The sequence below is a fragment of the Aegilops tauschii genome, chromosome 3 (genome assembly GCF_002575655.3).
Source record: "Aegilops tauschii subsp. strangulata cultivar AL8/78 chromosome 3, Aet v6.0, whole genome shotgun sequence".
Taxonomy (NCBI): Eukaryota; Viridiplantae; Streptophyta; class Magnoliopsida; order Poales; family Poaceae; genus Aegilops; species Aegilops tauschii.
This window is the reverse complement of record NC_053037.3, coordinates 395,211,976-395,235,928: the sequence shown is the minus strand read 5'-3', so window position 1 is coordinate 395,235,928 and position 23,953 is coordinate 395,211,976. Positions and strand designations below refer to the sequence as shown.

The following is a 23,953-nucleotide window of genomic DNA, read 5'->3' as shown; positions in this document are numbered from 1 at the left end:
TCTCACCATAGTCCATACCTTCGACTTGAGTGTAGCCTTGGGCGACTAGACGTGCTTTGTTGCGGACGACTTGACCATCTTCATCTTGTTTGTTGCGAAACACCCATTTGGTACCAATGATGTTGTGGTTGTTGTCGGGCTTCTCGACCAATGTCCACACTTGGTTTCTCTCAAAGTTGTGTAGCTCTTCATGCATAGCGTTTATCCAATCCGGATCTTCCAATGCTTCTTCAACCTTCATAGGTTCAATGCTAGAGATGAATGAGTAATGTTCACAAAAATTAGCCAAACGAGTTTTAGAGCGAGTGATTCTCCCGGTTTGGATATCATTGTAGATTTGCTCGACGGGATGATCTTTTCGATTCTTGCTCGAACTCGTGGGAGCTTTGGCTTGGCTCGGGGTGGAACATCTTCTTCATCTTGTTCTTCTTCTTGGCCTTCTTCATTGTTGACATTGTCATTCTCTTGTCGTGGTGGAGAAGGAGGTTGTTGATGTTCATCTTGGTGTGCTTCCTCGTTTTCTTCGTCTTGGTGTGTCCCACTTGTGGATGCTTCCATATCAATTCTTGGTTCACCTTGTCGTGAGGTAGAAGCTTCCACTTGGACGGACGAGGTACTCTCCTTCACCTCCGTTGGACGAATCTTGCCAATAGACAAGTCTTGAATTGCTTCCGAAGGGTCTTTGTCTCCTACATCAATTGGCAATTGCTCTACTTGCGAGCCGTTAGATTCATCAAACTTCACATCTACCGTCTCTTCAACCTTTCGGGTGAAATTGTTGTAGACATGGTAAGTGTGAGAGTTTGAGCCATAACCAAGTAGGAATCCTTCATGAGATTTAGGAGCAAATTTAGAACGACGATGCTTATCAAGAATGTAGCACTTTGAGCCAAATACTCTAAAGTATCCAACTTGGGGTTTGTTGCCGGTGAGGAGCTCGTATGCTGTCTTGCCGAGTAGCTTGTGAAGATACAAGCGATTTGTTGCATGACAAGCTGTCTCGACCGCTTCCGCCCAAAAGTGTTTTGGAGTCTTGTACTCATCAAGCATTGTTCTTGCAATCTCAATAAGAGTCTGGTTCTTTCTCTCAACAACTCCATTTTGTTGAGGTGTGTACGTAGCCGAGAACTCATGTGAAATCCCCTCTTCATCAAGAAAGGTATCCACATTTGCGTTCTTGAACTCCATTCCATTGTCGCTCCGAACCTTTTTGATCTTCACGTCAAATTGATTTTGGGCCTTCCTAGCGAATTTTTTGAAGATCTTTTGGACCTGCGATTTGTCATCAAGAAAGAACACCCACGTAAATCTTGAAAAATCATCAACTATGACTAGACCAAATGAGTTACCACCGAGACTCTTGTAGGCATTTGGACCAAAGAGATCCATGTGAAGTAGCTCGAGTGGTCTTCTCGTGGTCATGATGTTCTTCGCGCGGTGACTTCCTCCAACCTGTTTCCCTGCCTGACAAGCACTACAAAGTCTATCCTTGTCAATTATGACATCTTTTACTCCAAGGATATGATCACCTTTAATAAGCTTATCAAGATTTCGCATGCCCACATGACCTAGTCTTCTATGCCACAACCAGCCTTTAGAAGATTTAGCAATTAAGCAAGTTCTAGGTTGAGCCTTTTTAGTGAAATCAACAATGTAAAGATCACCTCTACGTATACCGGTAAAGACCATTTTACGATTGTCTCTACGAAACACTTGGCAATCTACCTCAGTAAATAGGACATTGAAACCGAAATCAGCAAGCCTAGACACTGAAAGTAAATTGTACCCAAGAGATTCAACGAGCATGACATTTTGTATGGAGCTATCATGTGAGATGGCCACCTTACCTAGGCCAACCACCTTACCCTTTGAGTTATCACCAAAAGTGACATACTTTCGAGGGTCGTCGTTTTTAGCAAGCTCACGGAACATATCTTTATCTCCGGTCATATGATCAGTACATCCACTATCAAGGACCCATTCCTTTCCTCCGGCCATGTAGCCGCGAAGATTTGCCATAAGACCAAAGTGTCTCATCGCATCATCAAGATCATAGTCACTATCATCATCCTCATCATAGTATCCATGTTCAACATCATCTTGTGATTGATCAACTCCTAGAGAGGGTAATTCATTAGATAAATGATCATTTCTATGGTTATCTTTATGAATTCTAATGGCTTCGGAAATGATATTGCTAATAATTCCAACATCTCCTATGGCACGCATGAGATTGGTAAGCTCAAATAAACAATCACCAAAGCTAGGATCACTAGAATTCATCTTACTCAAGGCAATAGACTTATGGAGAATTTCGTCTAAATTTTTCAAGGAATAATTTGGAAATCGTTCCTCAATAAATCTCCATATAGTATAGGCACAATCAAGAGTAGGCAAGCTAGCAATCAAATTTTTGGGCAATCCTCTTATGATAAGATTGATAGTTCTAAGATTGCGAATCATGTCAAGATCCTCTTCGGGTGTGGGATGCAAAGGATCAATATGAGGTGCACAAGGGCTAGTAATGTACTTGTTCAAGTGATATTCATTGAAAATCTCAAGCATTTCATTTTTCCACTCATAGAAAAACTCTCCATCGAGAATAGGCACTCTACGTCTAAGACTCCCCAAAGTAGACACATCCATCTTCCTCCAAAGGTGTTTAAACCAAGGCAATGGAGACTAATGCTCTGATACCAATTGAAAAGATCGAGAAGAGGTGTCTAGAGTGGGCGTGAATAGAATCTAATCAGGAAAAGTTGCAGTTTTTTATTTCTCTTAAGTTGATGTGGAGTTTTAGCACAAGTTTAAACATTCACAATACATATCTAGCAAGCATGCAAGGATACAAGAGTATATGAGCAGCGGAAAGTAAAGCATGCAAGTTGCAAGAATGTAAAGAGAAGGGATTGGAGTGTGCAAACGCAATTTGGAGACATGGAGATTTTTTATCCGTGGTTCCGATAGGTGGTGCTATCGTACATCCACGTTGATGAAGACTTCAACCCACGAAGGGTAACGGTTGCGCGAGTCCATGGAGGGCTCCACCCACGAAGGGTCCACGAAGAAGCAACCTTGTCTATCCCACCATGGCCGTCGCCCACGAAGGACTTGCCTCACTAGGGTAGATCTTCATGAAGTAGGCGATCTCCTTGCCCTTACAAACTCCTTGGTTCAACTCCACAATCTTGACGGAGGCTCCCAAGTAACACCTAACCAATCTAGGAGACACCACTCTCCAAGGAGTAACAAATGGTGTGTTGATGATGAACTCCTTGCTCTTGTGCTTCAAATGATAGTCTCCCCAACACTCAACTCTCTCTCATAGGATTGGATTTGGTGGAAAGAATATTTGAGTGGAAAGCAACTTGGGGAAGGCTAGAGATCAAGGTTTATGTGGTTGGAATGGAATATCTTGACCTCAACACAGGTGTAGGTGGTTCTCTCTCAGAAAATATGTATTGGAAGTGTAGGCATGTTCTGATGGCTCTCTCCACGAATGAAGAGTGGGTGGAGGGGTATATATAGCCTCCACACAAAATCTAACTGTTACACACAAATCACCAAACTCGGTGGGACCGATTCAGAGAACTGGGTCAGACCGATTTGGTTCATAATGTGACCGTTAGGTGTTTCGGTGGGACCGACTGGATCAACTCGGTGGGACCGATGTGCTAGGGTTAGGGTAAATCCAAAACTCGGTTGACCGATTACTCAAACTCGGTGGGACCGATTTGGGTAATAAGTGAAACAGAGTGTTGGCCAAGCAAACTCGGTGGGGCCGGTTGCATATCTCGGTGGGACCGAAATTATTGCAACAGACAACAGAGAGTTTGCAAGCCCATCTCGGTGAGACCAAACTGATTAGGGTTTCTGGCAGTGGCTATGTCAAGATAACTCGGTGGCGCCGGATAGAAAGAATCGGTGGGTCCGAGTTTGACTTTTAGGTTTGGGACATATATGGATATGAGAAAGTGGTTGAGGGCTTTGGAGCATATCACTAAGCACTTTGAGCAAGCCGGCCATTAAGCAACACCTCATCCCCTCTTAATAGTATTGGCTTTCCTATGGACTCAATGTGATCTTGGGCCACTAAAATAGAAATGTAGAGTCCTGAGCTTTGAGCTTGAGCCAATCCTTTGTCTTCAGCATCTTGAAGGGGTTCCACATCCTCTAGTCCATGCCACTCCATTGTTGAACTCATCTGAAACATACTAGATAGAAGCATTAGTCCAACAAGAGATATGTTGACATTAATTACCAAAATCACCCAGGGAGCACTTGTGCTTTCACCAGCCGCCAAAGAAAACCCTAGGAGACATGGATCTTGGAGAGGTCATAGATGAAGAAGAAGAGGTGCCCAGGGGAGCCAGGCGCAGAGAGGCAAGAAGGAGGGAGAGAAGGCAACTGGCAGAGAGGATTCTTGCAGCACGCAACCGCAAGGATATGGAGCAGTTCCTGGAGGCATTTCCCCTTGGCTCGAACCCTAGAGATGATGATATCATCTACTGGGCAAGGAGGAGGGCAAATTTCCATCCTTTTCAGGTCACTAGGTAGAGGTGGACTAGGATTCTCTACCCATGAATTTGCTGTTAAGTTTCTGTGCTAGTAGATCTACCTTTCTATCTATGTATGAAATCTGGCGATGAATGCAATGTATGAGAACTATCGATGATGCAGTGCATGTCAATGGAATTCTATCTATGTATGAGTGAATGTATGAGTCAATGTTTTATCTAAAAAAATTGTCCCTCTCTTCCATAGTTGAGTTAACTAAACAAAAAACAGTTTACTGAACCATAATTCAGCAAACTAAAAAATATTTCAGTTAACTAGAAAAGCAAATCAGTTAATTGGCACAACAAATCAGTTACCTGAATCCAAATTCAGTTAACCAAATCAAAACTCACTTAACTGAATCCAGGTTTAGATAACTGAATAATAGTTCAGTTAACTAGAAAAGCAAATCAGTTAACTGGCACAACAAATCAGTTAACTGAATCCAAATTCAGTTAACCAAATCAAAACTCACTTAACTAGCACAACAAAGATAACTCAAATTCAGATAGTACAATGCATATTAGGTCATTGCATCAAATAGTACAGTGCATCAAATACAACTCAAATTTAGACAACAATTCACTTAATTAAACAAGTCCACTGATCCTCATTAACTAAATTAAACAAGTGCGCTGATAAAATTCCATTAGAGCACCAATGGATCACTCAAATTCATCTAGCATCTCCCTAACCTTCCTTATCTTGCACTTGGTGTCTTCCTTATGCTTGAACAGGTCACCAATCATATACTCTAGCTTCTTTATCTTTTTCTTCAATTGATCCCTTTCTTCCTTCAATTTGTCCCTCTCTTCCATAATTTTGTCCCTCTCTTGCTTCATCTCATCCCTCTCTTTCTCTGCCTTAGCGCTGCCAACTGATGAATGTTGGTCACTGATTTGTCAGCCATTCTCTTCTTCTCAAGTTCTATCTTTAGGTCAGACAGAGCTAGCCTTGTGTTGCCCAATTCAGTAATTGCCTGCTCTTTGTCAGTCACCATCTTAGCAAAATCTAGTTTAAAAAACCTCAGGTCTTTTTCCATCTTTTCCTTCTCTTTCACAACCCTGACATTTTCTTCAGCCTGAACAACAGCTTCCCTGAGCCTGAGTTTGACCTCCTCTTCATACATGTCCCAAACCTTAGCTAGACTGGTCCTCAATTGTGGAGGCCACTCTGGGTCAACCCAATGCACATAGGGGCATTTAGGCCCATCCTAAAATTGAATAGGAAACAATTTAGAGTGAAATGCATAATTCAGTTAACTGCACAAAATTCAGTAACACTGAATCAAAATTGAGTTGACTGCACAAAACTCAATAACACTGAATCAAGATTCAGTTAACTAACACCAGATTCAGGTTACTGTTTTCACAGTGCCCTTTGAGCATTCCTGAGCTACTTAAACACTACATATTTGGACAACACCTAAATTATTTAAAAATAAGATAATCTTCTTCTTACAGCACTATGGCATAGAATGGCACACTGAGCAAGTTCAATCACATATGTACTTAAATGGATAAAGCATGTACAACTATGAACATCTACTAAAGCAGTACCATCTACATCTACAACTAAGAACATCTACTAACCTTTTGTGCACAACCCAAGAATCTTCTTCCACCGTCAACAGACTCAAAGGCAACCAACTTCTCACACACTGCTTGGTGCTCACATCTAACAGGTAGATCTGCAGCAAGGCCTTTCCAATCGGAGCTCTCAATGGTGCGAGGACCCTAAAACCAAATCTGGTCAGAAATCCCCAATTGTTGCCTAACCCTATATGCCAGATGCTGGTGGAGAGGATCTCACCGGACTGGTGACGGAGTCGCCACCCGACAAGGAGCTGGATCCGTCATCACTCCATGAAACCATGGCGACTTGCTGGACGGCGGCGAGGAGGTGCAGAGAGCAAGAACAGAGAGGGGGAGGGGGCGAGACGACAAGTGCTATTTGTCTGGGATGGGGGGCATGTGACCGTGCTCTCCTAAACAAATTCAGGTGTTTTCGTGACTGCAAGTTGATTCTAATGAAAGGCAGGGGCTCTTTGCAAAAACGCGCGCTGACCGGCTCGGGGCCAAGAGTCCACTTGTCGCTCTGTGATTGGTCCAGGACCAAAGTTGCACATTGGGTGCAAGTTGTAGGACTGGGAGGGTCATTTTGCAAGTTGTAAGACCAAACCATCATATATTGTCTTTTCGCAGAAGAAAAAAAATATCTGCATGAGAAAGAATGAACAAACAATGCGATATGCCACAAGCCCTTATATTTACAATGGGAGACTAACCAATGAAAACGCACCGCGACGCTGACAGCACGGCACGACGGCAGACAGCGCGGCACGTTCACTTCCAAAACCTTTTCCACCTCGCCTGGCCCTTGTCCTTGTCATCCGCACCGGCCTCCTCCCACGCCTTACCGTGCGCCGGCAGGTGTTCTCCCGGCGACGGCGCGCGCCCCTCCGGTGGCGCCGCATCCCCAGACTTGTTGCCCTTCTTGCCCCGCGCGAACGACCGGAACGCGAGCAGCCTCAACCTGGCGGCGGCCACGCCAGCCCGCTTGCCGCTCGTGCTCGCCGCCACGCGGTCGTCATCCGAGCCGTGGGCCGGCGGTGGCGGCGGCGTGGTGCAGCCGTCGTCGTGCTTGAACGCGTCTACGTCCTGCGCCGCCTGTGCTGCCGCCTCGTCAGCACGTGCGTGCAACGCGTTTCCTGGCGGCGGCGCCATACGCTCCGGCGTCTCTGGCTGCTTAGGCCTCTCGTCCCGTGTCCGGTCAGTTTCCTCGGCCTCTTGCCATGTTCTGGTCTCTCGTTCCGGCGTCCCTTCCGGAGGCCCGGTTGCGTCGCAATCGTCGTCGGAGTCGATTACTGTCACGCTGGCCGTGCCAGCTGTCGCGGATGACGGCGGTGCAGGAACCGTAATGGCGGCGGCAGGCTGTTGCAGCTGTGATAACGTCAACGTGGGTGCTCCTTGGACATCGCCGGAGGCTTCTTGCATGCAAAACGCAGAGGTGTCAAACAGGAGAAACCATCGAGAAGTTACAGACCCGCTGACGGGAACGCGTCAGAACCCATTGAAATGTTGACGGTCGACGCGAACTCATTGCAAGAACAAGAAGCAATCCTCCCGTGACATCGCCATCACAGGTCAGAGATGCATGAACGGAACGTACGCCGATCGTTGCTTCTTGGGAACTAGTACTCCCTATATGCAAACCGACTGACACGAAGAGCATTTCACCCGCACCATCTCTCAGAACGACCGAAGAATGGGTAGGAACTTGCTTCAAGAAAGAGAAAACTAGCTAGCTAGGGCAGATTGACGTCCACCACAGGTAACTCGAACACGACACATGTTTTGATGAAAATACCACAGTAGCGTGTGTTTATTACTCACTCTACATCAGCAGCATTCAGGCCAAACACATCGGAGCAAAACCGGGTGAAACAAGGGCTCAGACCGCGACTACAGTTACTACTGTGCACAACAAGAACCATTGAAAATAGCCCGAAGTTTAAACAAAACTCGTACCACTATTGTCTATTTCTCACCGTTTGACAGTACCGACGCAGAGTGTTTCTTCGTATGCTCGCTGCTGCTCGCAGGCACAGGTAGCCTATTGGCCAACCTTTCGGCCTCTCGTGCCTCCATGATATCCTCCTTGCTCAGGAAGCTTGGCTGGTTTGTTGAAGACAGCAGCCTTGCCCACATCCTGTCCGTGATCTTGACCTTGTTCCGTGTTGATGTTACTCTCTGTTGTCCAAATGAAATTTCAAGTTATTCTAATTGATCAGGTAATATTCAGTATGCATCAGAGGTCAAGAATGTTGAGAACTCCCCAAACTTTCCATTCGTCTCCATATCCCACACACCGAGTCCCCGACTATCTTAGAGAGACCAAAGATAAAGAACAATTTCGAGTTGAACTTCAATCCAAGGTCTGCCAACTTAATACAGCAGCGTGGAAGGAAAGTTGCAAATAAAGTGCACGACATTTGCGTTTTGACTGGTATTTTCTGAGTTGCAGATTTCAGCTAAATGGAAGGCACTGCGACCAAGTTATACTATTGTGTTTTGGACCATGCTACCACCTATGACGATTGCAGGGTTCAGGGTCACTGCCCCAGGGCAGCTCTCGCTCAATTTTTTTCGCTCTTCTATCAATGGAATGATACGCAAGCGGAAAAAAAAATCACCATTTGCCGCATCATTTCACAATTTGTGAATGCCAGAATTAAACCTTGACAGAAACTATGACTCGCCATATGAAATATTGATGGCCCTGAAGCAAATACCCCCATTTCCCATGATGAAGCGAGAGTCCCATACTACACCATAGTCAAAAGTAACTAAATAGGGGCATATGGAAGTTATACTTACATGAAATGGTATGTATGCATGCCTGCCGTTGACCATTCCCACTGTGAAGCTATATCCTGCCATTGCACCATGAATGGCACTGTGTGCCAGCAGTGTGCAGTAGACATTGTCCGAAGCATTGCTTGGAATGGCTCGGATCATGTAGGTTGGATCTGTCAGTAATAATAACCGACTGCTGATGTCACACTCAACAAAATGATATACCACTGTACAATCTGATGTAGAGACGCAAACAAAAGATTTTTACCTATGTATTTAATGGTCATCTCCATCTTTTTGCTCTTGCAATGATCCTACAAGGAAATGACAAAGTATACGTTAGAGAATTCTTAAGTGAGGTCCAAGAAAAACGCCTGTTTTGATATCAGCACACTAATAATCCGTATGAGGTAAGACTGAAAGCAACAATGACAAATGTGAAGGTTCACTGTGATATTAGCTTTGCTATCAGCATCCTAGTAATTCTAGTGTACATGTTCCAAAGGCGACCTCAAAGTGACACATCCTAGCAGTTCTAGTGTCAACAGAAAATTTATATGCACAAAATACATGCAAAGTAGTATCAATATATCATGTAAACTCGTTTTACAAAAGAAATTATATTCACCTTAATCTTGTGAGTCAACCAGAGACCAACATCAAGAAGCAGCTTATTTCCAGATGCATCTAGCTGATCAGCTACAGGTATACTTTTGGCAATAAGGTCCTGTCCTGCTCCCTCAGCCACTACAATGACCATGTGGTTGTTCTCCTTCAGCCTCCTTTCTATATACTCAAAGAGTCCACCCTCCCCCTCCAAATAAAACGGAGATTCAGGAATTAAGCAGCAGTCCTACAGAAGACAGAAAAAAAATCCAGGTTATCCAGCTAATAATAACATAAATTATGGAGAAGAAGAATGACACATCTGAACATTGGTGATGCGTCTGGTCTAACACAGTCAAAGTTAAAAAAAAACAATGAAAAATATAAGGCTTAAAAAACTACCGAGTGCTGTTTGGAATAGCTCAGATATGCATAGAAGGCACTAACTTACCACATCTCTGCTTGCCAGCGTAGCATACATTGCAATAAACCCTGCATTAGCAAGGAATCATCACATTGAGGACTAAGAACTGCATAATGCAATAGCAAAAAATAAAAAAATAAAGAAAAATCCATTGTGCCGCACAAGGGATAAGTACTTAATGAACATTCCACTACACATTTTTTAGTTAATCGGAGCAGATCAGCAAAAGATAAGGTAACTCCTTTTTGGCCTGCTTTTCTACCATTGGAGGAAGAAACAGCAAGGGGGGAGGTGGCAAATGATTCAAGAACTCAGCAGTCAGCAGCAGCAAGGACCCATATTAGGATGGGCTAGGAACTAAGAGAACTAACCACTATAGCGACCCATCAGTTTCACCAAGCCTATTCCATTCTCAGCACTTGAAGCTTCCACATGAGCGGCATCAATGGCACGTTGGGCCTCTTCTACAGCAGTGTCAAAACCAAAGGACTTGTCTATAACCTAAGAATCAATATATTACAATAATCAGTATCAATTCACATCCCCTGCATACTGATCTCCCAAATCAACCGATATTCAGTAAAAGCATCTTTGTTGTAGAAAAGCAAGTAATCATATATTACCGCTATATCATTATCAATAGTCTTGGGGATACCAGCAACGGCGACTTTAAGACCACGTCTCCGGATTTCCTATCAGCAATTCCAAAAGTTAGAAACTGAGTCAAGAAATGTGAACATCTCAGTCGATACTCCAATTATATTTTCACTAAAAAATATTCTAAATAAAAATGTATTAATGACTTCTTAAATATGAGCCTTTCAAACGATATCTACATAAATGTGGTGGATACACTGCTGATAGTGATTACCTTGAATATCTCATATGCTCCCTTCTGAGTTCCATCTCCTCCAATAATGTAAACCTAGATAAGGTACACATGCAGAATTTGCTCAATTTCTGAAATAAGGAAGATCGTACAAACAACGCTAACAACAGACACATACCTGATTAATTCCACGATCTTGAATGTTGTCGACAATCTTATGGGTATCATGACCACCACGTGAACTTCCAAGAACTGTACCACCCCTTTTGTGGATATCATTGACACTTTTTGGTGTCATGGGAAGATAATTGCTCGAATAGAAGCCTTTGTATCCATTCTACAAAATTGCTTACGACATAAGTAATAGAAAATGAACCATGCTTTTGAAGTTAAAGAACCATCAATAGATATAGATTTAATAGCTACAGTTTAGAAATTGCTTTCACCACTGCACTACAATGCTTACTCACTGTCATGGCAAAAACACTAGGTGGCACAAAGTTCCCATGTAATCGAACAAATTCTAGACTCATGACACAATGAAGTTCGTGTACTTCAGAACATGCAGTTATTATAAGTGTAATACAGTGGAAATAATTGCTAACTAAATCTGAAGTAAAATGACAGGGGTTTTGCTCCTTCCGCACTGGCATGAAATGCAAATGCAAATGTCTATTAATTCCTGGGAAATGTTTAACAGGCTAAGGATCAAGGAACAGGTGGTCTTCTTTTCCAAACAAAGATACGACATGGACCAGTCATCTGGGATAGCAACAGCACAAACCTGTATTCCGAAGACATCGTTGACATTGTACATGTGGGATAAGCCACACACCAACTCTCTAATGACAGTATTGAGCCCAGGGCAAAGGCCACCACACGTCACAATGCATGCTTTCACATCTTCTGGCTCGAAGTAGACCTGATAAGGCTCAAAATTTATACCAGATATATGTAGACAATGCATTGCCCTTAAATGATACAGGCACATATTTAAGGCATCATACCCTCTGGCGTGGCCCGGCACGACGGAAGTGAACACCACGTGGACTGTTCTTCTGAACAACCACCTGTTGTGGCACAAATAACATGTCATTTCACCAATTACCACCTTAACATATTATTATCGTATGAAAAATCTGCTTTGACTTTTTTTTACCTTTTCAGGTACAGTATCATCTGCATTGACAAAATATTGCCTGGTAAATATGTGAAGAGAGCGTTTATTTAGCTCATCAGATATGTAATAAGCACAAGCGATTTTGCGCAGGTGACAACAACGGAAACTGATGGTAAATCCTTACTTGACAGTTGAATAGGCAGGGTGATCTTGCAATGGGTTAGGAAAAGTCTGTCAGGAAGGATAAAAAAGGAAACCGTCAGCTTAATTCTCATAATGTCACCTTGAAATCGATTTACTTCATTTTAACATGTCATTGAAGCCAAAAAAAAAGGAAAAATAAATTGCTATGTATCCAGCATTACATGAATGCATATGCAGCTGGTCTATAGGAGCAGGGGAAAGGGTAATCGAATATTTATAAAGTGAAGCCACACACCATTCAGCCCGGATCCGCCTATCCAAACTCGGATCCAGGCATCCACAAGTATGAAACAACAAATCTAACAAGCGTCGCCTATGAACAAAGACGCCAGTTCACCGTAGGAATCTCAAGCAAAACAGCGTCGATTTAGGTAGGAATCTACAATCTCCAAGTGTTCTACTACTATGTTATCGGATCATATCAGCACTATGTAAGTGTCCAAAAATGGATCTCACGCACAACCAATCAACAAACTGCCACCCAAAAACTTGGAAAATGTAAGGGGGCGCCTAAATTATCAAATGCTGCGTAACTGGTGACGGCGAAGCTCGCAACAAATGGCAGAACCAAATCAAAGCATAAGAGATATACGCGCATCCAGAAGCAAAATCACGTCCTCTCCCTGACAAGCAACAGCGCAGTTCTAGAAAAACTCCACCGCGGTGGTGGGGCCACCGAATCCGGCAGCGGAGCAAAGCGGGAGCAGGGGAGGGGAGGGGGAGCGGGTGGCGGCGCTCACGGGGAGTTCGGGGAGGTAATCCGTGAGGTGCTGGACGTCGTCGAGGACGTAGCCGTAGTCGCCCTCGTCGAGCTTGGCGAAGGCGGCGTCGTCGTCGCGGAGGGTCGTGGCGGAGGCGTTGCGGAGGGCGCGGAGGTTGGGGTAGGAGTCACGGGAGATCCGCACGCACGTGGCCGAGAAGGGGAGCGCCTTCTGGGCCGGCTGCAAGTGCCGGTACCGCGGCGGCTCCGGCGAGTCGTGGTCCGCCTCCACCGCCACGCCAAGCCCCTCCTCCACCTCCTCCTCCTCCTCCTCCTCCTTGGGGAGAATGATGTGGGACGCCATCGGAGAGCTCCCGGCGCTGGAAAGCTGGCGGAGTCGGTGGGTGGTCTGGTCTCGGTCGCGCGTTAAGAAAACCGTTTCCTCTCGCCGGAAAGGTAAGCCGACGGGCGAGCTGGTCAGATGGAGGTTTAAATATTCGGCAAGCGGCGAAGCGTGGAGAAGGGGAAAGAGGGAGAAGGAGGAGAAGGCTCGGGACTTTTCGGTGTGATGTTTTTCTGCTGTGAATTCGTGGTGATGAAATGGGGATGGAAATGGTTTATGCGACAATTATTTAAGGTGAGTGAATGGAATCGTGTCTTGTTTCTCAGGCAGACGGCACAGTGGGAATAAATGTAGCCGGGATAATAATGCCTGGCATCTACTCCTACTTATTAAAGTTTCTTTTTCATTGCTTTTGGAATAAATGGGAAGAAATGTGACACAATCATCTCTTTGCAGAGCATCTCCAAAGGCAAATGCCTAATTTTAGAGCCTCCATGTGTTCACGATCGAGCCCCATTTATTTGTCCCTACAATGACGACCTCATTTTACCCCTCTTCATTTGTCTGCCCCCATTTCCCCTCTCCCCATTTGTCTGTCTTATTTTAAAAAATTAAAGAAAAGTTTTTTTCTCAACTCTTAATGGAGTTTAGATTTGGTTTCTCAACATCGAAACCAGACGACTTGCACTATCAAGTAATGGAACCGGACAAGATACGTTCTTGGTCACGGTTTTGAGCGATCTTAGTGTTATCTCGCCCCTTTTTTTACCATGCCAATCAAATTCACGTACTTTTTCCAGGTTCGCGTAATGTTTTGAAAAGTACGTGGAATTGAAACAAGTACATGAATTTCAAAAACAGTTTATAGATTTGAAAAAAAGTACTCGGATTTGATAAACTTGCATGAACTTGAAAAAAAATGCATGGATTTGAAAAAAGTACACAAATTTCAAAAAAGTCATGGATTTGAAAAGGTATGTGAATTTTAAAAAATTACGCGAACTTGAAAAAACTACGCAAATTTGATAAGAGTATGTGAATTTAAAAAAGTTCATGAATTTGAAAAATTTATGCGAATTCGAGTCACCACCGGTCCAAACTGGGGTGAGTCAGCACCAAAACCGGTCAAAACAGAGACCAAGGACGAATCTTGTCCGGTTTAGTAGTTGAGGGTGCAAATTGTCCGATTTGGAGTTGAGGGACCAAATCTGCCTCCGCCAAGAGTTCAGGGATGAAAAGTATACTTTTCTCTTAAAAAATATTTTCATCATATTCACTACACATTCGACAATAAATATTGCACACAAAAGTTCACAATCAACACTCCACAATTCAATAACTAACATGTCAAACAACCCAACAACAAACATGATCCACGACAACTAATTCAACCATTCATAAATAGCTGATAAAATGAATGAATCACAGATTTTCTTGTGCGCATTGATGTCTTTGCGCATGATGGCGATCCACGACATCGTTATCCATGAGGCTAGTATCGGACAACATGTCCTCATCTCCGCGGTGATCCTCGCAGTTGTAACGACCAGAGACCGACGTTCCAGACGCCTTTCATGTTTCTCGTTGTCGTCGTGTGTTCTATTTGTTTTGTTGCATTCATTATCGCATCATTCGCATTGGCACTCCGCTGCCGTCATTTTTCAAAACTTGCATCTGTTCGTGGTTCCACTTCTCCTCGTTGTCCGTTCCAAGACCAACAACACTTGCAACCTTGTTCTTCGTTTTCTCTCTTGCCTAAACCGTAGTCTCTCTGCACAGTGCATCGACCCCTCCTGCGCGTCCGAAAACTTCTCTGAACCCAACCCGGGCAGTCGTCACTGTTGGATTCGGATCATCCCCAAACATCCCTAAAACATCTTCGGTTTCTTATTTGGTCTACCTAACCTACTTTTCTCAGCCGTTCAATTCGACGCAGGGTCCGATTAGCCCCTAGCCAAAACCCCATTTACTATAAATAGTGGGCAGCCTAGGGGAGATGTCCCATCCATCCTCCTGCCCACCGCACCTACCTGCCTTCTCTCCCTCGGGATCCTCCCGAACCAGTTCCACCTGAGACCAATCGCGGCCTCCACCTTCTCCTCGTTTTCCCCTCCTGTCCAACCACCGTCGCCTTGCCAAGTCCCGCGCCAAGCCAGCACGGTGCCATCCCCTGCTTCTGTCGTGCGAGCACGCGAGGACGAGGCCAGCGCCAAGTCCCGCTCCTTCCCCTGCCTCGGCCGCGTTGACCGCCCGCGCAAGGCCAGCCGAGCCAGCGTCGGCCTAGAAGCCACCCCACCGACTAGGCTGTGAGCCCACGAGGTGAGAAGCACCTCAAGCCCGATCCTGTTCGGCCCGATTGCTCAGATTCGGCCCATATTTGTTTTTTTCATGTGCGCTGCGAATTTGTCCAATTATCCCAGGATTTGCAGAAAAAACCTCATCTTCATGCATATAATAACTCTTTAACCTTGCATCGGATTAAAATGACTCGTGTATGTAAAATACTTAGAATTTTATCGAGTTTAATAATATCCTACTTTCATCCATGTTTGAAATGTTTAAATTGCTGTTTGCACTAATTTGCACAAATGTCATGTTAAGATGATTTATTTCATAACTAAATAACCATAGCTCTGAATTAAATAAACTTTATATGTAAACGGGCTAGAAAAATGTAGAGATTAACATGGTGCACTTACTTTTGCTGTTTAACAACTCTAAAATATGGTTTAGGCAGAACAATACCAAATTAAAAAATTGCATATGAGGATTTTCCGGAATTGTTGTTTGTTGTTCCGGACTCATTTAAACTTGCCTAGATGTGTAGTTTTATTGTGCTTCACCTCTTGCCATGTTTTTAGCAACATTTAATATTGTTGAGTACATAAACGAGAGCGAACTAAATAATCGATTGTGGTGTTTCGTTAACATGCAACTCGTTGCGTATTGAACTCCACTTAATTTGTAGTATTGTTTGTTGCACTTTGCTATGCCATGCCTTATTAAACCGGACATGCGTCATACTTGATTGTGCATCATGCCATGATTATGTGATGGTTGTTTACCATATTGTTTGCTTCTTTCCGGTTGTGCGTCTTTTGATAGTTCCTGTATCGTTGCGATTGGGAGGACTCGTTCGACTACGCCTGTTCGTCTTCTTCATGGACTCGATCTTCTCTCTAGCGGGATTTCACGCAAAATGACCGTCACCTTGGATCTCACTACTATCTTTGCTATGCTAGTTGTCTCGATGCTATCGCTATGTCGCGCTACCCACCACTTGTATATCAAGCCTCCCAATATGCCATGAAACAGCCTCTAACCTTTTCACCATCCCAGCAAACTGTTGTTTGGCTATGTTACCGCTTTGCTCAGCCCTCTTATAGCATTGCTAGTTGCAGGTGCAGTGCAGGTTGTTCCATGTTGGGACATGGATATCACGGGATATCGCAATATCTCTTATTTAATTAATGCATTTATATACTTGGTAGAGGGTGGAAGGCTCGGCCTTTTGCCTGGTGTTTTGTTCGACTCTTGTCGCCCTAGTTTCTGTCATACCGGTGTTATGTTCCTTGATTTTGCGTTCCTAACACGGTCGAGGTTTATGGGCTCCCCTTGATAGTTCGCTTTGAATAAAACTCTTCCAGTAAGGCCCAACATTGGTTTTCCATTTGCCTAATAACAACTAAAACTTGCATAGGGACTTTCCGGACCCCAAGGACTTAATTAACAACCCCGGGCCAGTGCTCCTCATGAGTGTTGGTCCAAGCTAGAGCACCTTGCGGCGCCCCCTTGGCAACTTGGGTCTCAGCCAACCGTATGCTTCGCTCATCCGGTCGTGGCCTGAGACGAGATACGCGTGGCTACTATCAGGGTATTGGCACACCGGGAGGTCTTGCTGGACTTGCTTTACCATTGTTGAAATGTCTTGTGAACCGGGATTCCGAGCTTGATCGGGTTGTTATGGGAGGAGGATTTTCCTCCGTTGATCGTGAGAGCTTGTCATGGGCTAAGTTGGGACACCCCTGCAGGGTTTGGACTTTCGAAAGCCGTGCCCGCGGTTATGTGGCAGATGGGAGTTTTTAATATCCGGTTGTAGTGAACTTGAACTAAACTCAATTAAAATACACCAACCGTGTGCGTAACCGTGATTGTCTCTTTTCAGGTGAGTTTGAGAAGAGAACACGGTTGGGTTATGTTTGAACGTAAGTAGTTCAGGATCACTCTTGATCATTACTAGTTTGCGTAGTTTCTCATCTTATTCTTGTACCCAAAAGTTAGCCACCATACATTGCTTAGTGTTGCTGCAACCTCACCACTTATCCATTCCATACCCATTAAGCTTTGCTAGTCTTGATACCCATGGTAATGGGATTGCTGAGTCCTCGTGGCTCATAGATTACTACAATAATAGTTGCAGGTACAGGTAAAGCGATGCTTTGACGTGAGAGCGAAGGTTGCTTGTTTTGGAGTTCTTCTGGTTCTTCTTCTTCTTCGATCAAGCGATAGGTTCCGGTTCGGGAGCCTGGGATTAGCAGGGTGGATGTCGTTCTTCTTTTTCGTTTGCTTTCAACCGTAGTCGGATCCTGCTCTTCTGTATGATGATTTCTATGTATTGATGAACTGTTGTATTCATGTTGTAGCTTGTTGCGAGTGTAAGCCTTTATCTTGTATTCTCATCCATTCAGTACATGGTATGTTGTAATGATACCCACCTTGCTATGCGCTCGAAATGCGATTGTGCCCCAATCATGAATTCATCACGTGATTGGGATAGAATTGCATCTTGGGCGCTACAAGTTAGTATCAAAGCCTTACCGACCTTAGGAGCCCCCTTGATTAATCGAACCGCTGTCGTTGTTGAGTCTAGAAGAAAAACTGTTTTGAGTCTTAGTTATATCGGAGAGTAGGAATTCTTTTTACTCCTTATCCCCTTCGCCGCTTGATACGTCCATTTGGCATCATGCTTTTATGTTGATATTTATTGCATTATGGGTTGTTATTACACATTATATCACAATATTTATGGCTATTCTCTCTTATTTTACAAGGTTTACATGAAGAGGTAGAATGCCGGTGTCGGTGTCAAAACCGGCCGATCTCGAGTAGGGGGTCCCGAACTGTGCGTCTTGTTGGGGAACGTAGCAGAAATTCAAAATTTTCTACACATCACCAAGATCAATCTATGGAGTAATCTAGCACCGAGGGGAAGGGGAGTGCATCTACATACCATTGTAGATCGCTATGCGGAAGCGTTGCAAGAACGCGGATGAAGGAGTCATACTCGTAGCGATTCAGATCGCGGTTGATTCCGATCTAAGCGCCGAACCACGGCGCCTCCGCGTTCAACACACGTGCAGCCCGGTGACGTCTCCCATGCCTTGATCCGGCAAGGAGAGAGGGAGAGGTTAGGGAAGACTCCGTCCAGCAGCAGCACAACGGCATGGTGGTGATGGAGGAGCGTGGCACTCCAGCAGGGCTTCGCCAAGCACTGCGAGAGACGAGGAGGGAGAGGCGTAGGGCTGCGCCAAAGAGAGAGGAAGACTCATGTCTATGGCAGCCCCAAAACCCCCACTATATATAGGGGAGGGGGAGGGGCTGCGCCCCCATCTAGGGTTCCCCCCCAAGGGGTGCGGCCAGCCCTAGATGCATCTAGGGGGGCGGCCAGAGGGGGAGAGAAGGGGGCGCACCATTAGGTGGGCCTTAGGCCCATCTGAGCCTAGGGTTTCCCCTTTTCCCTTCTCTCTTCGCCTTGGGCCTTGGTGGGGGGCGCACCAGCTCACCTGGGGCTGGTCCCCTGCCACACTTGGCCCACGCAGCCCTCTGGGGCCGGTGGCCCCACCTGGTGGACCCCCGGGACCCTCCCGGTGGTCCCGGTACGTTACCGATAGCACCCGAAACTTTTTCGGTGACCAAAACAGGACTTCCCATATATAAATCTTTACCTCCGGACCATTCCGGAACTCCTCGTGACGTCCGGGATCTCATCCGGGACTCTGAACAACATTCGTTAACCACGTATATCTATTCCCTATAACCCTAGCGTCATCGAACCTTAAGTGTGTAGACCCTACGGGTTCGGGAACCATGCAGACATGACCGAGACGTTCTCCGGCCAATAACCAACAGCGGGATCTGGATACCCATGTTGGCTCCCACATGTTCCACGATGATCTCATCGGATGAACCACGATGTCGGGGATTCAATCAATCCCGTATACAATTCCCTTTGTCAATCGGTATGTTACTTGCCCGAGATTCGATTGTCGGTATCCCGATACCTTGTTCAATCTCGTTAGCGGCAAGTCTCTTTACTCGTTCCGTAACACATCATCCCGTGATCAACTCCTTGGTCACATTGTGCACATTATGATGATGTCCTACCGAGTGGGCCCAGAGATACCTCTCCATTTACACGGAGTGACAAATCCCAGTCTCGATTCGTGCCAACCCAACAGACACTTTCGGAGATACCTGTAGTGCACCTTCATAGCCACCCGGTTATGTTGTGACGTTTGGTACACCCAAAGCATTCCTACGGTATCCGGGAGTTGCACAATCTCATGGTCTAAGGAAATGATAGTTGACATTAGAAAAGCTCTTAGCAAACGAACTACACGATCTTGTGCTAGGCTTGGGATTAGGTCTTGTCCATCACATCATTCTCCTAATGATGTGATCCCGTTATCAACGACATCCAATGTCCATGGTCAGGAAACCGTAACCATCTATTGATCAACGAGCTAGTCAACTAGAGGCTTACTAGGGACATGGTGTTGTCTATGTATCCACACATGTATCTGAGTTTCCTATTAATACAATTTTAGCATGGATAATAAACGATTATCATGAACAAGGAAATATAATAATAACCAATTTATTATTGCCTCTAGGGCATATTTCTAACAGTCTCCCACTTGCACTAGAGTCAATAATCCAGTTCACATCGCCATGTGATTAATACCCAAGAGTTTACCAGAGTCAATAATCTAGTTCACATCACCATGTGATTGTAATGAATCCAACACCCATGGGGTTTGTTCATATCTCGCTTGTGAGAGAGGTTATTAGTCAACGGGTCTGAATCTTTCAGATCCATGTGTGCTTTACGAATATCTATGTCATCTTGTAGATGCAGCTACCACGCGCTACTTGGAGCTATTCCAAATAACTGCTCTACTATACGAATCCGGTTTACTACTCAGAGTCATCCGGATTAGTGTCAAAGTTTGCATCGACGTAGCCCTTTACGACGAACTCCTTTTCCACCTCCATAATCGAGAAAATTTCCTTAGTCCACTAGATACTAAGGATAAGTTCGACCGCTGTCATGTGATCCATTCCCGGATCACTATTGTACCCTTGACTAACTCATGGCAAGGCACACTTCATGTGCGGTACACAGCATAGCATACTGTAGAGCCTACGTCTAAAGCATAGGGGACGACCTTCGTCCTTTCTCTCTCTTCTGCTGTGGTCAGGTCTTGAGTCTTACTCAATACTCACACCTTGTAACACAGCCAAGAACTCCTTCTTTGCTGGTCTATTTTGAACTCCTTCAAAATCTTGTCACGGTATGTATTCATTTGAAAGTACTATTAAGCGTTTTTGATCTATCCTTATAGATCTTGATGCTCAATGTTCAAGTAGATTAATCCAGGTTTTCCATTGAAAAACACTTTTCAAATAACCCTGTATGCTTTCCAGAAATTCTACATCATCTCTGATCAACAATATGTCAACAACATATACTCATCAGAAATTCTATAGTGCTCCCACTCACTTCTTTGGAAATACAAGTTTCTCATAAACTTTGTATAAACCCAAAATCTTTGATCATCTCATCAAAGCGTACATTCCAACTCCGAGATGCTTACTCCAGTCCTTAGAAGGATTGCTGGAGCATTGCATACTTGTTAGCATCTTTCAGGATTGACAAAACCTTCTGGTTGTATCACATACAACCTTTCCTCTAGAAAATCATCGAGGAAACAATGTTTTGACATCCTATCTGCAAGATTTCATAAATAATGCAGTAACTGCTAATACAATTCCAACAGACTCTTAGCATCGCTACGAGTGAGAAAAATCTCATCGTAGTCAACTCCTTGAACTTGTCGGAAAACATCTTAACGACAAGTCGAGCTTTCTTAATGGTGACACTTACCATTATTGTCTATCTTCCTTTTAAAATCCATCTGCACCCAACAGCCTTACGACCATCAAGTAGTTCTTCCAAAGTCTATACCTTGTTTTATACATGGATCCTCTCTCGGATTTTATGGCCCTCGAGCCATTCGTCGGAATCCGGGCCCACCCTCGCTTCTCCATAGCTCGTAGGTTCATTGTTGTCTAGCAACATGACTTCCAAGACAGGATCACGTACCACTCTGAAGTAGTACGCATCCTCGTCGTCCTATGAGGTTTGGTAGTGACTTGATCCGAAGTTTCATGATCACTATCATAAGCTTCCACTTCAATTTATGTAGGTGCCACAGGAACAACTTCCTGTGCCCTGCTACACACTAGTTGAAGTGACGGTTCAGTAACCTCATCAAGTCTCTACCATCCTCCCACTCAATTCTTTCGAGAGAAACTTTTCCTCGAGAAAGGACCTGTTTACTTCCAGATCTGAAACAGGAGGTATACCCAACTGTTTCGGGTATTCTATGAAGATGCATTTATCCGCTTTGGGTTCGAGCTTATCAGCCTGAAACTTTTTCACATAAGCATCGCAGCCCCAAACTTTTAAGAAACGACAACTTAGGTTTCTCTAAACGGTGTCGTCTCAACGGAATTGCGTGGTGCCCTATTTAAAGTGAATGCGGTTGTCTCTAATGCCTAACCCATAAACGATAGTGGTAAAGAGACATCATGGTATGCACCATATCCAATAGGGTGCAGTTATGATGTTCGGACACACCATCACATTGTGGTGTTCCAGGCGGTATTAATTGTGAAACACTTTCCACAATGTCTTAATAGTGTGCCAAACTCGTAACTCAGATATCTCTATGATCATATCATAGACATTTTATCCTCTTGTCACGACGATCTTCAACTTCACTCTGAAATTACTTGAACCTTTCAATAATTCAGACTTGTGTTTCATCAAGTAAATATTCTCAGCATCTACTCAAATCATCTGTGAAGTAAGAACATATCGATATCCACTGCGTGCCTCAGCACTCATTGGACTGCACACATCAAATGTATTACTTCCAACAAGTTGCTCTCTTGTTCCATCTTACTGAAAACGAGGCCTTTCAGTCATCTTGCCCATGTGGTATGATTTGCATGTCTCAAGTGATTCAAAATCAAGTGAGTCCAAATGATCCATCTGCATGGAGTTTTCTTCATCCATATATACCAATAGACATGGTTCGCATGTCTCAATCTTTTCAAAAACAAGTGAGTCCAAAGATCCATCTACATGGAGCTTCTTCATGCGTTCTATACCAATATGACTCAAATGGCAGTGCCACAAGTATGTGGTACTATCGTTACTATTTTATATCTTTTGGCAGAAACATGTGTATCACTGCGATCGAGATTCATTTTAGGTGCAAGACCATTGAAGGTATTATTCAAATAAACAGAGTAACCATTATTCTCCTTAAATGAATAACCGTATTGCGATAAACATAATCCAATCATGTTTATGCTCAACGCAAACACCAAATAACAATTATTTAGGTTTAACACCAATCTCGATGGTAGAGGGAGCATGCGATGCTTGATCACATCAACCTTGGAAACACTTCCAACACATATGGTCATCTCACCTTTAGCTAGTCTCCGTTTATTCCGCAGCTTTTATTTCGAGCTACTAACGCTTAGCAACCGAACCGGTATCTAATACCCTGGTGCTGCTAGGAGTACTAGTAAAGTACACATTCATATAATGTATATCCAATATACTTCCGTCGACCTTGCCTGCCTTCTCATCTACCAAGTATCTAGGGTAGTTCTGCTTCAGTGACCGTTCCCCTCATTACAGAAGCACTTAGTCTCGGGTTGGGTTCAACCTTGGGATTCTTCACTAGAGCAGCAAATGATTTGCTGTTTCATGAAGTATCCCTTTTGCCCTTGCCCTTCTAGGAACTAGTGGTTTTACTAACCATCAACAATTGATGCTCCTTCTTGATTTCTACTTTCGCGGTGTCAAACATCGCGAGTTGCTCATGGATCATCATGTCTATCCCTGATATGTTATAGTTCATCACGAAGCTCTAATAGCTTGGTGGCAGTGACTATGGAGAACCATCACTATCTCATCTGGAAGATTAACTCCCACTCGATTCAAGTGATTGTAGTACTCAGACAATCTGAGCACATGCTCAACGACTGAGCTTTTCTCCCTTAGTTTGCAGGCTTAAGAAACTTGTCAGAGGTCTCATACCTCTTGACGTGGGCATTAGTCTGAAATCCCAATTTCAGTCTTTGGAACATCTCATATGTTCTGCGACGTTTCAAAACCGTCTTGTCGCCACAATTTTAAACCGTTAGCATCACACACTGAACTATCACGTAGTCATCAAAACGTGTATGTCAGATGTTTCGTAACATCTACAGACGACGCTCGAGGTTCAGCACACCGAGCGGTGCATTAAGGACATAAGCCTTCTGTGCAGCAATGAGGACAATCCTCAGTTTACGGACCCAGTTCGCATAATTGCTACTATCAACTTTCAACTAAATTCTCTAGGAACATATCTTAAACAGTAGAACTAAAGCGTAAGCTATGACATAATTTGCAAAGACCTTTTGACTATGTTCATGATAATTAAGTTCATCTGATTATTTAATGAA

General features: G+C 44.2%; 1 protein-coding gene across 1 annotated transcript; it reads right to left on the bottom strand.

Annotated features, from left to right (window-relative positions):
• Positions 1 to 7,891: 7,891 nt before the first annotated feature.
• On the bottom strand, positions 7,892 to 13,384 carry LOC109762542 (ATP-dependent 6-phosphofructokinase 6). Its single transcript, XM_040404185.3, has 14 exons — positions 12,839 to 13,384; positions 12,079 to 12,125; positions 11,934 to 11,973; positions 11,782 to 11,844; positions 11,559 to 11,696; positions 10,953 to 11,111; positions 10,817 to 10,870; positions 10,569 to 10,637; positions 10,317 to 10,446; positions 9,973 to 10,013; positions 9,544 to 9,768; positions 9,184 to 9,229; positions 8,937 to 9,088; positions 7,892 to 8,309 (listed from the first exon to the last, which is right to left on the bottom strand). The coding sequence occupies exons 1-14, from the start codon at positions 13,160 to 13,162 to the stop codon at positions 8,097 to 8,099; spliced, it is 1,701 nt and encodes a 566-aa protein (XP_040260119.2). The 5' UTR covers positions 13,163 to 13,384; the 3' UTR covers positions 7,892 to 8,096.
• Positions 13,385 to 23,953: the final 10,569 nt, after the last annotated feature.